This window comes from Enhydra lutris, unplaced genomic scaffold (assembly GCF_002288905.1).
Source record: "Enhydra lutris kenyoni isolate GAN:26980312 unplaced genomic scaffold, ASM228890v2 scaffoldscaffold28, whole genome shotgun sequence".
NCBI lineage: Eukaryota > Metazoa > Chordata > Mammalia > Carnivora > Mustelidae > Enhydra > Enhydra lutris.
In genome coordinates this window covers 17,035,958-17,054,208 of record NW_019154112.1, presented here as the reverse complement: position 1 = coordinate 17,054,208, position 18,251 = coordinate 17,035,958, and the positions used below count along the sequence as shown (strand labels likewise).

Here is an 18,251-nt window from a genome sequence, read left to right as displayed (position 1 = left end):
ATAAACAATGGTAGAGTATAAAATAAGAAAGTATTCCTTAATATATTTAAATCAGCATGCATTTAGAGTTCCCTTAATACTTAAATTAGACAATATACTTCTAGACTACAAGCAATAGCATTGGAAGGGTCTTTAGAGGCTTAGATATTTAGAATTAGAAAGGACTGGGTGATCTTTAGTCAAATGAGAAAAAAAAAAACCAACTCTGGAAGGACATGTACAAACATCACATAGAAGAGCAGATACGAGATTTGAACCTAGGTTATTGTTCTGGTTCATGGGGAAGTCTCCAGTGGCTCAGAGCAGTCCCATCTCCTTTGGAGACCAAGTGTCCATTCATGTCTACTTCCTTGAATAAGGTGTATGGTGGTTCATTCTCTGTTCAAATGAAATTTCAAGTGTCAAGGACTGCCAAATGTGACAGTGAGTGCTGCATGTTCAAGGTCAGCTAGGCAGCAAGTCCCCTTCATTCTGTCCTGGCTAAGACAAAGGTCCTTTTCTTTCCACTTCCACTAATCCCTATTCTTTTGACTCTTCCTTTCTATAGTCTCTTCCCCAACCCAGCCTTCTCTCCTTGGGAGCAGAAACTGCCATTCTCTGATCATGAGTATAAATACTGTGACTCACATTTAGGACTAGAACAGGTTTGAGGCTTTAACTTCTATTTCTGTCTAGATGGCTAGATTGAGGAAGGAAATTAAAAAAAAAAAATCCTGGAGAGGAAACTAGTCAGGTAAGTATTCAGGTATAAATTTACCACATAGTTCTAATGCCCACATAATTTCCTACCTCAACACAACTCCAGTATTTAGGCATGATTTTCTGTCAGTTCTATAAAACTTAATCTGTATTTGTCATAAGTCCTATTAATCTAGGACTGAAAAGAGAGCAATGAATATCTTGAAGCTTATGGCAACTTATCAGGTGTGAAGAAAGGATTCTCAGTATTAAAGCACACTAAACTCAGCATATATTCCCAGTTGTTGTACATTCTTATATTTTGGAAATCTTTGAAAAGCAGAAAAAAACTGCACTCACTGGACCTTGTTTGTATCATCTGGCACAGGGTTTCCTCAGACTACTTCTGAGAAAGAAAATGTTCAGTGTGATGTTAATAGGTATTCCTGGAAAAATATTATTTGGTTGAATTAAGTTCAGAAACTTCTATTAAGTAGAGTTAACTGGGTTATTTTCTACAGGAATTCCTTAGCATGTTGAAATGAACTGTGAAACTCTAAGAGGGAATGGACACGTGACATTTTATGAATTTGTCTTAGAAAAATTTGCCCCTTCTCAGCTTTTTTTCCTGAGGAATACTTATTAGTGGATCATGAAAAATAGTTTTTAAAGTTCAGTCTAGTTTAATCCCTTTTTACCAAAATGATGAAAGTGAAGTCTAGAAATGGTTAGTGGCATATTTAAGAGTAAGGGGAAGAAGGCACAGAGATCTCTTATCTGTTAGATTGGTCCAAAGCGATGAAACTATAATTTTTTTTTAGAGATTTTATTCATTTATTTATTTTAGAGAGAGAAAGAGAGAGATCATGCAAGCAGGGGGAAGGAGCAGAGGGGGAAGGACAGGGAGGGGGAAAAAAACTCAAGCAGACCCCACACTCAGCATGGAGCCCACATGGAGCTTAATCCCACAACCTTGAGATCATTACCCAAGTAGAAACCATGAGTCAGACACGTAAAAAACTGAGCCACCCAGGAGACCCAAAACTGTAATTTTTAGAGATAGCCTAGTCCTTGAGTATAATTCCCTTAAGTATAATTCAGAGAACTGCTGAAAATACTTACCAAATCACTAACTTTGGACAACTAACTTTTTTTTATGTGATGGAGCAAATAGTTGATTTATATTGCAAAGCTTAGGACAGAAAGCACTTACTTAAAGTCTAGAAGAGTATGATTTATCCTGTCTCTATTATCAGTGTTGACCTGAACGAATCTTTTAACCCTCTTATACCTCATTTTCCCATTTGTGGAGCTGAAATCTAAAACTATGTTCCAAAGATATTTTAAGTATTAACATCATTTTGAGATAAAATTATCTCAGAGCAATACCACTATCCCAATTTCCAAAACAAAGGCAACACTTGATAATTGTTAGGTCAGTGACAATCAGCAGTGTTTAGTTAGAAAGTACTTGCTTGAAGTCACAATTGCATTTTGATGTCAATAAACAATAACCAAATTTATTTTCTAGTGTTTTTCCATTTAGTCTTTATACTCTTACATCTTTAGCAAGTTTTAACTTTTGGCTCCAAATCACTTGATATTTGGGAGGGCAGGGGGAACAATTATTACTTCATTTTCTTAGTATAAAAGGTTAAGTGATTTTCCCAAGATACATAGTATGCCAGCAAATGGGCTAGGAACAAAAGGTAAGGCTAAGAATTTTGTCTACTGCTGAACCAAAAAGATTGGTTTGTTTACTTACTAAATTAATTATTTAAACTTGTTTTAAGCATTTTGCAAACCTAAGCCAAGGGATTCTAGATATCTCACATTTTATTTCAGCTTTCATTTTGGCTTGTTTTCATTTTGTTTGTCAAGATTTTCACACAATTTTAACAGTTACATATCTAACTACATGTAAAAATCATAATGATTAGGACAATTTACCAATTGTGTGTGTGTGTGTACAAAATGAAATCTATAAGTAATGAGCCATGTAGATTTAAAACAATAATACATATTTCTAGTTAGAAAACAAACTGATTTTAGTATATAATTCCCTCCTAAAACTCATTAATAAATAGTTTTTGCAAGGAAAACATACTAGCATCTCCTATTTTGCTTGATTGTTCTTTGAAGTAGAGGAAAAAAAAAACTGTTAATATTCTATAAGAAAAGGAGAGGAAAGATAGTTTTCAGATGGGATTTAAGCCAGAGAGGTCTCTTATGCCCAGGAAGATCAATCAGGGTAAATGAGTTCTCCATGTATTATTACCTAAGGGTAGAGAAAATTGAAGATGAGATTTTTTTCCCCCCTACTTGTTTGACCTTGCTGCATACATATGATGTAAAAAATATGTGTGGAATTTGATACTGGGCTTTTCTATTAGTCAAACCTTGAAACATTTAACTCTTTGAGAGTTTTCAAATTTGGTGTAAATGACACAGTTTCTTCCACATCTAATCTTGTTTGTTCTCATTTAAATATAATTGTATTTGCAATCACGACTTTAATGAAACTCTGATTTGCAGAGGACCTAAATGCTTTCTGCCCTGTAAAACAAATGCTCAACCCTTGTTGCTGCACTCAAGGATGGCAGTAATAAAAGTGGTTAGAAAATCAATTTAAACTGCATTTGTACTTTACCAAGAACCCTGTGACACTTACATTGGTAAGAGTTATGCTTTCCAAATATGTGATCCACTTTTATAAGCAACTAAAAACCCTGCAGCTTCAGTCACACTCTCCAAGCAAGAATAAATGACCCCACATCAATCCATTTTCACAATACCTGACACTTGTACAATGGGGGAAAGAAATGAGATCAAAAAGATAAACAACAGGCTGTGAAATCTAGGCTGTTTTAAACTAAGACTGCACGTTGTATGCATAAATGAAAAAAAAAAACACATTTTATTCTGCAGCCCTTAATGTTTTACAAACCTGAGATTATCATAAGCAAAAGAGTATGTAGAAAAAAGATTCCATGGCTTATTAGTCTTTGTAAATCCCATGCAGCACACTGCTTAACATAAAAGAGGTTCTCCACAAATGCTTGTGGTGTGAAAGAAGGGATGGATGGATGGTCTTAAAGATACACAAATCTCATTTAACCAACAGACTTGGATTAAAATAACTTCTAAACATGGATATTGCAGGAGAAAAAACTAAAGAGTTACCAAAATATTTTGTTGTGATGCATACATTTTGTCTAAGTAATATGGAACACTAAAACGTGCCTGTGTTTTTCTTTTTTCCTCCTAATAATAGCACTGGTATATTTGCTTTTCACAAGATGGAAGACTTTAATGGGTCTATTTTTCTGAGTACTTTTTTGCTTATGATTACCTCCAGCCTGTTAAACATCAAGGAAAGCAGAGGGATATAACTGAGCAGCTGGGACTTCCATCTCCTGGTAATGCAGAAGGTGACTGGTATTCAGACAAAGTTCAAAGCTTAGAAAGTAAGGGACAACAGCATGTTCTATTAATATCCTTCTCGAGTATTATTTAACAGGTCTGCTTAAAGATTATGTAATCCTCTGGAAGAATGCACTTTTCTTTGGCTCACTATTTACTAATAATTAGGCCCAGACTCTCAAATTACATGCTAACTTGTAGATTTTTGTCTGCTGGAGAAGCAAATGAGTGTAAAATGGTAGAAAAGAAAACCACAAAAATTACATTTTATTCCCTTGTATGGCACTAACCAGTTTCGTCTCAAATCTAGTAATCTTATTTTGGCATTCATTCAGTGATTATACGTTCTCAGTCTCTTGAATTCTCTTTGAACCAGCTTTAACCATTGTGCCCATTCCTTCATTAATGAAATAAATAAATAAATTTGTCATGTGTTCATTATGTACTTGTGTGAAAGTCAGGTTTATAACTCTTTGAAAACTGACCTTTAGCATTGGCCTTGAGTTTCTTTCCAGGACCCTGCCAAAGAAGATTGCTTTTTGGGCAGAGGTGAGTCAAGATTTTGTAGGGTCCACAGCTTATATGACTTTTGATCCTTTATAACAGAAAAGGGTTTAAAAGCACAGACAGAATTGTGCATAAAATTGAATATTTATTTACAATGAGAAAAGAAATCTCAGTAAATTACAAGTAAGCTTGGAGATTTAGGCCTCTTTTTCTGAACTCTCTAGGTTCTTCACAGGAAATGCTTACATGGAAATGACTTTTGACTACCAACATAGTTTGCCCTCTGAAAGAGAACTATAACAATCTACTGCAATTTCTAGCAACTCCCAGGTCTCAGAAGGACATGTGTAAGGTGGGGGCCTCTTAAGCTTCATTAGCTCTAGAGTAAACCAGCTCTGTTACTGGGTAAGGAGACACCAGCAGGTAAGGAGTTGTGAAGTATAAGGCTGGGAGAAGCAAACCAGATAACTTTTCCTCCCTCAGGCAACTGGGGCCATGGCGTGGACCCTAGTGCAGGGCTTGGTGAAGACTGACACGTGCATGTATCAAGAGATCTAGCATGGAGGTTCTGTTGTAGGGAGAATATGCAGACCCAAAATGGCACCAGTTAAGAAGAAAACCTTTGAATCTTTTTCAATAAAATCCCTCTGCCCTAAGACAGCCCAAATCTGGAGAAACTAGAAGCAAAAGAGAGATAGAAAGGCATCAGGAAGAATGTATCACATTCTTTCTCCATTCAAGTTCATGAACTGGAGGACTATCCAACTGGGAAGGGCCTGGAACCACCAAAGTAGGTATAAAGTGGAAGTTTAAACTAAAGTAGGCTGAACCATGCTTTTAATATGTCAACATGAATAGCAGGTTCTGGAACCTGCATGATATTCCGTTAAGAGAAAGTAAAGAGAGATCTTACAGACGTTTGATATCAGTGACAAAAGAAAATTGAAACTTTTTATATTTGCCCCCTATAAAATTTAAACTGCTTTTAATGAAAGGATATATGGGTAAATATCTTAAATGCTCAATTAACTGAAACAATGAGAGAAATGGGGAAAACCACATACAATTCTAAATTTTTATCTGAAACCTGGTTGGATATTTTCTTTTTCCCCCTTATTTCTAGCAATAGGGGCTACCTCCAATTGAGATGCTTGGATGTTCGTAGCAAACTAATCTAACCAAATACAAATTAGTACATGAAACAGAGATCCTGAGTACAATTTCAAGAATGTTGACTGCAGATGGAAAGTGTAGCAACTAAAATGAAGGATTAAATGTTTGAAGATGTTATTAGTCTAAATGTGTGGTTAGAAATTGATCTGAAATAGGCTCTTTTTTCCCCTTGATATTCAGAAGATGAGGGTACACTGCTGAGCTAGATTAGGGGTAATCTGGCCTGGATATAGAGTAATAACTAAAAGATCTCAGCAGGTGATGCCTAGCTACATGCCACTATGAAATGACAATGAAGACAAGCAAACATTTTATGGGGGCGTTGCCACTCATTACAGAACAAATGGAAAAGCTAAGACACGATACACTAATCTTTTATACTCTAATGGTTGTTACCATTGCAATTTCAAATTCAATTTACAGCTCCTACCTCATTTTGAAGTGTTAAATGATTTGAAAACTACCTCAGAAATCACAAAAAACTTCTTTTTATCAGATAATGTCAAAAAAGATGTCTATGAAATGAGAAAACATGGATTGAAAGAAAAGGGAAATATGGATTGAAAGAAAAGAATGAAAGAAATAATCTTTTACTTCTATTCACATGGGACAATGAGAACAATGAAAGTTTCTTAATGCTAAGAAATACAAATTTTTTTTGAGATTATTTGGTATAGTTAATTTTATGTGTCAACTTGACTGGGTCACAGGATGCTGGTTAAACATTATTTCTGGGTATATCTGTGAGGGTGTTTCTACAAGAAATTAGTATTTGAACTACTAGGGAGTAAAGCTTATGACCCTTTCCAACTTGGGTGGGCACCATCCAATCCTTTGGGGATCTGAATAGAAAAAAAAGTGGAGGAAAGTCAAATTTGCTCTCTATCTGACTGTTGAGCTGTGACATCAGTCATCTCCTGGCATCAACGCTCCTAGTTCTCAAGCTTTCAGACTCGGACTGGCTTCTACATCACTGACTTTCGTGGGTTTCTAGCTAGCAGGTGGACAGATTGTGGGATTTCCTAGCCTCTATAACTGCAAGAGTCAATACTTTATAATCCCTCTCTCTCTCTCACGTTCTCTCTCTCTCCTATCTATTTATCCATCTAAACACTGCTTAACATTGAAAATTAAATTGAGTTGGATTTTCTTGGTCAATGAATTGAATGAAGCTATTTTATCCATCTGCTGTCCTAGAGTCTGCTAACTATGGCCCTTGGGCTAAATCCTGCCAGTCACCTGTTTTCGTAAATAAGGTTTTACTGGAATACAGCCATGTCCATTCATTTACACATTGTCAATGGCTGCTTTAGTGTTAAAATAGCAGAGTCAAAAAGCTGTGATGCAATGTCTGAAGTATTTGCTATTTGGACCTTTATAAAAATGTTTGCTGACCCCCACCCTATCACATGGAAGGTAACATTGATTAGTGATGAGTAAAAGCTATGAGAACAATTAGAGGCCCAGAAAGCACATTCATTCACATATGGGGATTATTGACTTTCAGTTCATGATAAAACATATTCATATAGGCTTAACACCTGGTAAAATAAAGACTAAGTCTAAAACTCATGTCACAATAATTATTTACTATAATGTCAGTGACATACATTCTTAGTGCAATTGTTGTATAGTTTATATTTCCAAACCTGAACTCCTTTTTAATTATTATTTAACCTATTTTAAAACATCTGGCATGGAAAGGAGAAAGTGAGTTAAATATTATCTGTTTAATTTGCTAACCTTCCTACGTATGCCCTTTTGGAAACAGCTGGTTCAAAGTCCATAGAGATTTGGATACTCAGAATAACCCTTCTGTATCACTTTTCTAAACTGAATTTCACTACATGCAATTTGGATTTCTCTGAAATGAGCAACCACAGGGGTTTGAAAATTCTAGAACAGATTTATAACAAAATGGAAAAAGGTTGGATACTATCCAGAAACATGTGATGATACTCAGGGCAGAATGACATTTGCTCAGTAAAGCTGCTGAAGTGTTACTCCTCTTAATATTTTTCAACATGAAATTTGTCTTCTTATAGGCAGCTTACCTTCATAGACAATGTGGAGACAGCATTTAATAATGGTAAATTGTATCAACCATGCTACTAAAATTAGTGATGATTTTGTTTATAAATAGCTATAAGTAGGGTTTATTTCATGAACCCTAATGTGTAGCTCTATAGTGCTGAAAGTTTGTTCACTTACCATCCTACTCTTCTTTAGAGTATACTTCTTTAAGGGTTATCTCCTGCTAAACCACTATTATTCTTTACACATTAGAAGAAGTGGGTATGCATTCCCAGGAGACATAGATTAGAGTACGTGTGTGTGTGTGTGTGTGTGTGTGTGTGTGTGTGTGTGTATTGAAAGTTTTTCTCTCTTATGATTCTTATGTACTTCATTAGGAGGCAATTCCTAATCTTTAGATGAAAGTCCCAGGACTAGAACAATTAAACTGTGATGAGAAATTATTTGCATCTTCAAGTAAAACCACCATGCATACATGTTGTGGCATTAAAAAAATTAGTGTCTTTATATCTTGAGACAGGAAAGCTGAGAGATAAAAAGCTTACTTCTTGTCTTTGTAATAACAAATCTTTTATTCTGAACACAGATGGTCTATCACTTTGGAAAAAAACAACAACAACAACAACTTTTAGACCAAAAAAAGAATTCTATCAGGTCACATTGCCCATTCTTTTTGGATCCACAAAGGCTAAATATTAATATACCTTCTTTAAATTGTTCTGCTATTTTGAAAGCTGTCTCGAATCCAATCTCCTCTTCTGGGATAACAGGAGAAGAGAGAAAACCTGAGGGGTGTAGGGGATTGAGCACCTATAGCCATTTTGCTATCACTGGAAGTCTGAGAATGGAGTCAAAGCTAAAGAATCGAAAGAGAGTGTAAGAAATTGGGTCCTAGAATGGCCTTTAAGTCATGAATCGAAAGATGCCTAGAATAGGAATCCACAGCCTTCCCACTTAATGTGAGCCAGTAAATTCTGTTTGGGATGAGTTTCCTAGCATTTGCAAAGGAAGGAATCCTGCTTGATACAGAAATGATCCCCATTTTCTAGCTGAGGTAAATGAGGTTCCAAAAGATTAGCTAACTTGCCAAGTTCTCTTATTTATTAAGTAACCAAGCCAGGATTCAAAGTCACTTCTTCACTTCAGTTTGCTAAAAGGAGCTGCTGGTGGTGGGCTCAAACTGGATTTTTAATTGACTACAGTGTGACAAACATGAAAAAAACAAAGACACACCAGAAAGACAGGAGTGAAGCAAAGATAAGGAGTGAAGGACATAAATGAGGTACAGGGTTTGATGATTTCTGAAGATTCTGAAAATCTGAGATTTCCCTGGTTGTCCCATCCCAGAGACTCAGCGAGGCAGGAGATTAAGAATGGTTCTTCTTACCAGGTTGGCAATTTATAGGGTCCTAGTTAGAAATCATTATAAGCATAACATCTGTTTATTGATTTGCTCAAACATTGATATTCCCTATCCATAAGAATAATTTGCATTTCATTTCTAAGAATAGTTAGTTGCTAGTGCCACAAAACCATGGAAAGCAAACCCAGACTCATGAGGACCCTCAGTTTCAGAAGGCAAATCACCATGAGCTATCCTAATTATTCAGCTTTTCCCCATTAGAATAAACCAAAGTGAGCCCATACACCTTGGGGGTCAAAGTATCTCATCTGTTCCAGCCCTCAACAGGTATTTAATTTTTGAAGTTTCATGTTTCAAATTCATGCTGATTTTTTGAAAAGATTTTATTTATTTGAGAGAGAGAGAGAGAGTGAGTGACAGAGCACAAGCAGGGGGAGCAGCAGAGGGAGAGGGAGATGCAGACTCCTGCTGAGCAGACCCCGGTATCATGATCTGATTCAAAGGCAGATGCTTAACTGACTGAGCCACCCAGGTGCTCCCAATTTTTCATGTTGATTTTACATTCTCCTCCATCATATATATTTGCATATGTATTATATTTATAAAGTAATATAAATAAATATGTATAAACCAAGCAAACAGAAAACCAGGAGAAAAGAAGAGGAGAATTTAGAAGTCTGCCTGAGTAAGTAGGCTCAGGAGTGAGATCAAGTCAGACAGCACTGACAGGCCGAAGTGTGAGAAGGGTTGGAAGACAATTTGGAAGATCTTGGAGAGATCCATTTTATGATGCAGTAGCATGGCGAAGAAAATAACCTTTGGCTTTAGCCAACAACACAGATGGGAAGTGAGCTGCTGAAGGCATTAAGCTAGTTCAGATCCATTTTGTCCAAGTCAAGATATGGCTCAGTGGTAGAGTTTTTCTAAGTTTCTTGGTTGGAAAACTTTACACTGTTCCATGTATTCCAAGTATGGGTATGTGTCTGCTGAGGGCAGGGAGTTGGTCATGGTTCTTTGTGACTTATTTCTTTTGTCTGTGTTCTTCTCTATGGACTGATGCTGCTCAAGGCCTCATTGGGAGTCCTCCTTCAGTGCATATTCTAGCTCTCCCTATGAGTTGCTGCACACACTGCTGGAATGCTCTATTATGGTTGGGTAAGGGTGTTTTTAGACAGGACAAGGAAGAGTGAAGATACCATTCTGATTTAGATCATCCTCCCTGTAGTCCTATAGCTATCTATGCTCTTCTTACATTAAACTTTTGACCTCCTAGGGGCTGTTCTTATGACCCTTCTGAGAAGTCTATTTTTGTTGTCATTCTGGAACTAGCCACCTCCAGTGTATTATGGTATTGGTGTGCATAAAGAGATGCTGGAATGGAAATCATGGTTGCCATGTACCAGCATGTCCTGGATGCAATAATGCAAAGAGTTGTTTTGGCAGTTCAGCACTGGCAATCTAGATAGAAATCATGTTGTTCATAGAATGTGAAGAAGTGTTTTATTTGTTGGGTAACAGACAGCAAGTCTCCATTTCACTAACAATAAAAGGTACATACAGATCTGGAAGACCTTAAATAGTGATTGCCAGAATCAGTTGACATTTGAGTGGATTTCTCTGGAGTAGGGCTGAGAGGTTGAAAGACTGGGAAATGGATAGGCCAGAATAATGTATATAACAGAAGACTATATATATATATATATTTTTTTTCTTTTTTTTGGGTGGGAAAATTCACTCTAAGGCTTAACAAGCTGATAAAGCTTCCATACTAGAGTGAAAGCTTCTGTGTACAGGATGGTATCTCGAATGTACATCTTTGTTTCACTTACTCCTTAGCCCTTATTTGGTCCTTAGGTGATGTTTGTTGAAATAAATCTAAGAGAATAAACAAATAAAGTATGTATCAGCCTAGGACTATTATATCTATCTTTCTAGAATAATTATCTTTACTTTCATTTTCAAATACATATTAAATAAAAAATAAGACCAGAAGTAATATGAGGTTCTCAAATTTATGAAAATAAGAGTTTTATTTTATTTAACTTGTATTTGGCTTACAGTATCTCAGACAGTTATTGTTATAAAGTAAAACTAACTCTTACTTATTTCTCCGAGTTGGTGATGTGGACACTTATACAGAAAATTTGAGTGTATTTGTTTTCTATTGCTGCATAGCAAAGTTACCACAACATTAGCAGCTTAAAACAACACACATTTATTATCTTATTGTATTTGTGAGTCAAGAGTTTGTGTAAGGTTTAACTCATCCTCTGTATAAGTCTCATAAGCTTCAATCACAGTGTTGTTCAGGTTGGGGTCTTATTCAAGTTTCAACAGGGGAAGGACCTACTCCCAAGCTCACTTGGTTGTTGGTAAAATTTAATTTCTAGCAGTTGTAGAACTGAAGGCTTCAGTATTTACTTGCTGTCAGCTAGAGGCCACCCTCAGCTCCTTGCTGGTGGTTGGCTGGAGGCTGTTCCCAGAGCCATGTTACATGGACCTTCCCCAAATTGCTCCGTGCTTTATCAAATTCAGCAAGAGAGAGTCTCCTTGCAAGATGCAGCTAACAATCTTATGCAACCTAATCATGGGAGTGACATCTCATCGCCGTATGGTACTGATTATTCTGTTGGTTAGAAGGAAATCACAGATCCTATCTACACTTAAGGAGAGGGAATGAGGCAAAGGCATGAATATTGGGAAAGGGGATGATGAGGACGGTTAGAGTCTGTTTACCACATATAGAAAGGGAGAAAACATAATTCCTGTCACTTTTATAATTCTATCACTGGTAAAGCCTCATTGACAATATTTATTTAGGCTGAAAGACACAAATATTTCAGATATTAGAAACTCTGTCAGAGAAGCATTTTTCCTGTTTCTATTTCACTTGATTACACAAAAATTCATTTTCCTTCAAGGTTCTGAAGTTTATCTTGTTGTTTAATTTTTGTATTATCATATCTTTAAAAATAATTGCCTTTGGTGAGTTCATGATAAAGCAGAATATTTATTAAATAAGGCCTTGGTTTTGATTCCTTCAGAAAAATAACCATGGCCAAGGAAGATATCTTCACTCAAACTCAAAATTCACTCTTTATTTAAAGTCCTTTAAAACTTCATCTGTTATATTTTTCCTACACAAAATAGGTCCATATTGCTGTTGTTATTTTACAAATGTGTAAATCAAGGCATAGACCTGGACAGAGTTAATCAGAAGCAAAGGGTTTCAGACACTCCAAGAGCTGACATCCTTTTTTTCCACTAAACCACGCTTTTTCTTCAAATTTATTAGGTCACTCTGTGATTGTTTGGTAAATATATCACCTTGACTTTATCATACCTGTCCATTCCTCTGTTCCTTGTCTTTGCCATTTGGCTCTTCCTCATTTTTCATTTCCTATTCCAGTGATTATTTTCAAGCCCATCTCTGCCTCCCATTTCTTATCCTACTCTATTGATAAAATTTTTCTCCTTCCCACACTACGCATATAGAAGTTTACTTTTGTGAAGTCATTAACTACTTGATAGCTTGCCCCTTAGAAATGCTGAGGTGAATTAATTAAGATATTTCCTGTGAGATTTGGTCAATTTTCCCTTGACTTGAATTAATATAATCTGTACATGTTTTAGCATCCGCTCTGTCATTATTTGTAGCCCTGAAATAAAGATTTCTCAGAGGACTAAAGAAATTTGGGAATATGTTCTACACTGTCCAAATGAGACTCCCTCAGGGTTGATTAACCTAAGACATTTTAGTGGAGCAGAAAGTAATTTTCATTAAAATCTTCTTCAGCTTATAGGCAAGATGAATCTTTATTTCAAGGAAAAGAAGGTATACAGGATTTTTCCTCCTTGACATAAAGATTGCAAATAAAAAGAAGCTGATGTAAGCATTCTTCTCCATCTTTAATCTCAGAGATCTAAGTAGATCTTTTGTTTTCTGAAGATGAAGCAAAAAAAAAAGAAAATCACAATAAAAATGGATGCATCAAAACCATTATCAATGAATAAAAATCTGTCATTCATATATCCCCAAAGCAGATCCCATTAGTAAAATTATGTTTGGATCCATCTGAAATTGCCGAATTCAGGTTATTTGAAATTGCCAAAATCAGGTCCAGTCACCTAGTTATTTTCAGAGGTCAGGTATTTCTTGACATTGAAGTCACAATATATAAATTTCTTTGAATAAACAAACGAGTATTCACCACATGTGTGCATGACCTAGGTGATGCATATTCAAACTTAGAAATCCATACCTTTCTTTTTTATCACCAGGTGAAAATGCTACTGGTTTCTGTTTAAGAACTTGGAATCATGGAATATAGGTTGGAGATAAAGAGGCTAAAACTAACCTGATGCAGGTGCCATTGTTGTGGCATAGATGATGAGCACACCATGGGACATGGCAGTTCTCAATGTTCTTTCCACGCAGTGCATCATCAATGATGAAGAATTCTTTGTTGTTTACTTGAAACTCTTGAATGCAGCCTTTGAAGCCATAAATGTGACCTGCTTTCTTATGGATCTTAATATTTGCTGGGATATGGCCAAGAAACATTGATTCAAAATGTATCTATAGGAAAAACAACAACAAAAAAACATCTTATAAGGTATGGTCAGATTATATGACAAAGACCTAGAATGTTCTGTTCTATAATGCATATTTTAATGTATTTTTTCTGTGTAAAACAGGTTGTAATTGTTGCTTAGTTTTGTCACCTCTACTAGGTAGTAGGATAAGTTACTTTTGAAAAGGGCCCTTATTTTACATTTCTTTTGTATCTCTCACAATATCTAATAAAACAGTAAAAAATAAAGAGCATTCAATAAAACTTGCTGATTGATTACTCTGAAATGTATTTTGGAACTCAAGTGTTTGCATTTTAATGTGAATAGCACCAAATAATGGCAGAGAAAGAAAATAGAGCCTTGTTAATTAACTATTGTTAGGGACTGAATTGTGTTCCCCCAAATTCATATATGGATGTTGTAACACTCGGCAGCTCAGAATGTGACCTTACTTGGAAACAGAGTTTACTCACTGACCAGAATGACAATAAAACCACTGGCACAAAGTAAACTGTGACTTAATCTTTCTTCCTACCCTTCAATAACATATATAAATTGAATTCTCATCATTTATATGTATATAAAATGTAGCTTCCCCAAGAGGAATTTATGAGTTACAAAAGAATTCTGGATGAACCGGTAATGACACCCTGATCTTCAGGGCTTTTGGCATATGAAAGGTGCATGCAGCAGCATTTCTGTATGTTATGTCTTTGATGTCCTTATCCCCAAAACACATTCAAGCACTCCAAACTGATAGCTGAAAAATATTTACATTGACATTACAGATACACTAAAATGGAAAACTATCATTGCAAGAATTCTAAAACTAGGGCCAAATAATTAAGTTAGGGCTCTAAGGGGAGGAGAGGATGGGAAATGCTTAGTAATGCCACTTAATGTTTATACTAATATGTTCTGGTTTGATGCAAATGTGCTTTTAGGGAACAGAAGCGTGTTCAATTCTAGGAACATCAAAGCATCTCCATGACCCATAATAGATCAAACTAACTCTATTATTTGAGCTCTTGTTCTTTTTTAGTGACTTGAGTTCTGCTCCTGAAGATATTCTTAATTTTATGTATATGTATTTTATAAAAGATTCAGCTATGTAGTTATCCAGAGGATGACTAACTTTGGGCATCGTGGGGCAGAAGTCTCAAGGTGTATTGAGTATGCATGCAGCACAGGAATACGTCTGTTTTCACATCCTTTCTCGTATGTTAGCCCATTTATACTAATTACTCTAACAAACTATTGCAGAATTCCTTTATCATTTAAGATATGTGACTCACTGCTAATGCAATCAGGGATCTATCACGAACTTGCAGACTCAGCGATTCCAAGGCCATGACCCTCTCTCACGGAGGATCTCTGACATCTTTGTGTATTGATCACACACCTGGAACAGCAAACCCTCTCACAGCTTTGACAAGTGTGCTGTTTTAGCACAAAACTGATAGAGGATGGAAGAATATCCTCTTCTTCTGTCAGCAGTAGGCAGATCTGAGGGAAAGTCTATACAGTTATCTATGATTTATTAGACCATTAAAAAACACCCAAACAATGAAGTAGATGGCTCTTGTATTTCTTCTGATCTGAGGCTCAAGCTTAGCTAGAGTCCTGAAATGTCTAAAAAAGCTGCTGCCGTTGACTGCACATAGATAACCATTAAAATGGTTGACTTCCTCTATCCCCAGACTCTTAATTATCCAAGAGCTGCCTTTTGTGTGTATAATCATTCCTAAGGAGACAGGTCTTTAAAATAAGTCTTTTCTAATAACTTCTTGTGAATCAGACTATGGAGAATAGAGTCTGACATCAAGATATGATCTTACAAGATAAAACCACAGAGAACAGACATGGATAATCAAGGAGGAATCATCAAGATAATGAAGAATATGAATGGTGACTGAGCGAAAAGGACTCCACAAATGACTAGGTGAAATGAGCATTCCCTTTCCTCTCAGAGTTTTCTCTTTAAAGGAAGAATATAGCTGCTCTTTTATAAAATGTGGGAATAAAATAAGAAGACAGGCAAAAGGGAAGAAACTTCTAAAAACCAGAAGTGGAGACAGATAAGAAACTGCTTTATCTCTTTTTTATTCTGTTTTAACTTGAATTTGGACACTGGAGTCTACATGCATTTCTGTAATGGTATCTTGATTCAATGTTTAGTTTTACAGCCTCAAATCTGTCTGAAATTAAATAACTTTTATGTTAATAGGAAGGTAACTCTAATGTACTTTTTACTTAAGATAACTATTGGAGCGTACTTGTCTTTACCCAAGAATATGATGACTTATAATTGAAATGAATTGACTTTATGTGTTGATACCAAATTTTTGTTTTTAATATTTTCTGAATTGTATGCAGACAAATTCAAAATCAGAAAACATCAAGTCTTAGAATAGGGATGAATAAGAGATGTTGGCTAAGGTGTTTGGGAAGAAGGATTATTTAAATAACTTCTTATATATGATTTGTCTAAAATTTCTAAAAATTTAGAGGCATTAAATCAAAGGGGATCAAAAGGCAGAACAAGTATATATCTCAATCCTTCATCTCTTTGCAGTTAGAAGATTTCTCTCTCTCTCTCCTCCCCTCCAATAGTATAATAATCTGTGATAATACAGTCTCTTCTATATTTTTATCCCTTTAGGGTAGGCCCTCCACCGTGGTCATCTTGGGATTCTCTTAGAGTCCACAGCAGTGTCTTACAAATAGGTGGTTTAATGTAAGTTTGTTACAAATCACCTTATTCATGAAACTTAATACTATTTTTTTTTTTTTTTTTTACAGTTTCTTATTTATCTTCTAGGCCTCTTCCACTTTATGCTGCCATAGAACCTTGCAGTTTTGCTAGATTCAGCATATGGGAGGTTGTCACTGGATACCACTCAAAAAGGAATATTAATATGGCTTTAATTCTAATATAACTTTCTATATTTAGTATATATAGTATTGAGTGCTGAGTGGTGCTTATATGGAAGTTCTCAAATTTCTTACGAGATTAATATCAAGTAGCTTAAACAAAGAGGTTTTTTTTTTTTGTTTTTCTTTTTTTAAAGTTTGATAAATAGTAATGAAATCCTCAATGGTCCCATACTTTACAGTTAAATCTTTGGTTCTTAAGGGTTTTTAGGTTAGGAAATGTTCTCAAAATAGTATCTCCTCACTTTGTCAAAGAAGGAAGTGAACTTTAGCGAAACAATCAATGAACTGAGTTGCTACCCTGTGAGCACAGTGATATAGGAAAGTGGAAATACCCCCCACCCAAAAAAAGGATATGGGATTATTCTTGTCTGTAAGGAAATTTAATGTAATCTGGGGGAATGAAATCACATGGAAATGAAATACCTAGAAAATTCAGTGTACTGATCAGCAAGATGGCCAAATAAAAAGCTCCAGATATTTCTTCTCTTAGGGAAACACTAATTCAACAACAATACACAGACCAAATCCTTTTGTGAGAAATGAGTAGATTGAGTTAAGAAGCACTTGTACCCTAGGTGAATATGAAACCAGCTGTATCGAAGATGGTAGGAAAATCTGTGACACTGGCCAAAGCTTCCCCCCAGACTCAGTGAAGCATAACTGGAAGAAAACATCCAGCTCCCAGTTCCACTCTGGGGAGGGAAATAGAAGACTGAAACATATATACTAAGTGCAGACTTTTCAGGGCCTGCCCAAGGGACTAGCTTCTGTCTTGCCTGAATCTAAGTGCTGATAAGAAAGTGTGCCAGGTTGGCGGCTACCGAGAACAAAGACAAAGTTTTGGACTAGCATGCACTCACTCACCATAGACATGTCCTGCAGCTCACTGGGAAGGGTGGGTAAAACCTCCTTAACTTCTGACTTCTCCCTGGCAGTGGAAAGAGTTGAACTGTGCATCCAAAATAATGGCTTTTCAAGGGGCTGACTGAAGAATAAGTTTGTTTCCTCTGTCTTGGAGTACTGACAGGACATCCCATTATGTAGATGTCTGGCCATCACTGAAAACAAAAGATGGCTGGATGGTATTTTGCTGTTCCAGAGGACCACTGATGTAGCAGACTGAAGCTGATATGATATTGTGGCCTCTTACTGGGACCAGAGCAAGGGGGTGGAGTGGAGAAGAGTAGAACATGCTTCCAACATTCTGGGTTTTCTGTGGGCTTCTGGAGGGCCGGGTTTCTATTTTGCCTGACTTGGAACTTTGACATGACCCATATACCCTAGGAACTCTGGGGCTGCTAAGAACAAAAGACAACTGGGTAGCTTGTGGCACCTCCAGAGAAACTGCAGAATTGTAGACAGACACCAGAGGGAGCAAAAGACTATGACTGCCTGAAAAAAAGAAACTGGCAAATTCCTATAATAGGGAATTTACACACACCAGTCCACAGAAGATGTAGCCACATAAAGGTTTGAGAGGTTCCCAGACTCTCTAGCTGGGCTGATTGATGAAGGTCCTTTCTTATACAGAACAAGTCCATAAAGACTGGGAGAGATGTCT

General features: G+C 36.3%; 1 protein-coding gene across 1 annotated transcript in view; it reads right to left on the bottom strand.

Annotated features, from left to right (window-relative positions):
- The window catches only part of LOC111152227 (eyes shut homolog (Drosophila)), a 1,631,332-nt gene that overhangs the window by 179,111 nt on the left and 1,433,970 nt on the right, over positions 1-18,251 (bottom strand). Inside the window, 1 exon segment of the mRNA XM_022510634.1 lies at positions 13,537-13,757. Coding sequence (XP_022366342.1) covers positions 13,537-13,757 — 221 coding nt within the window.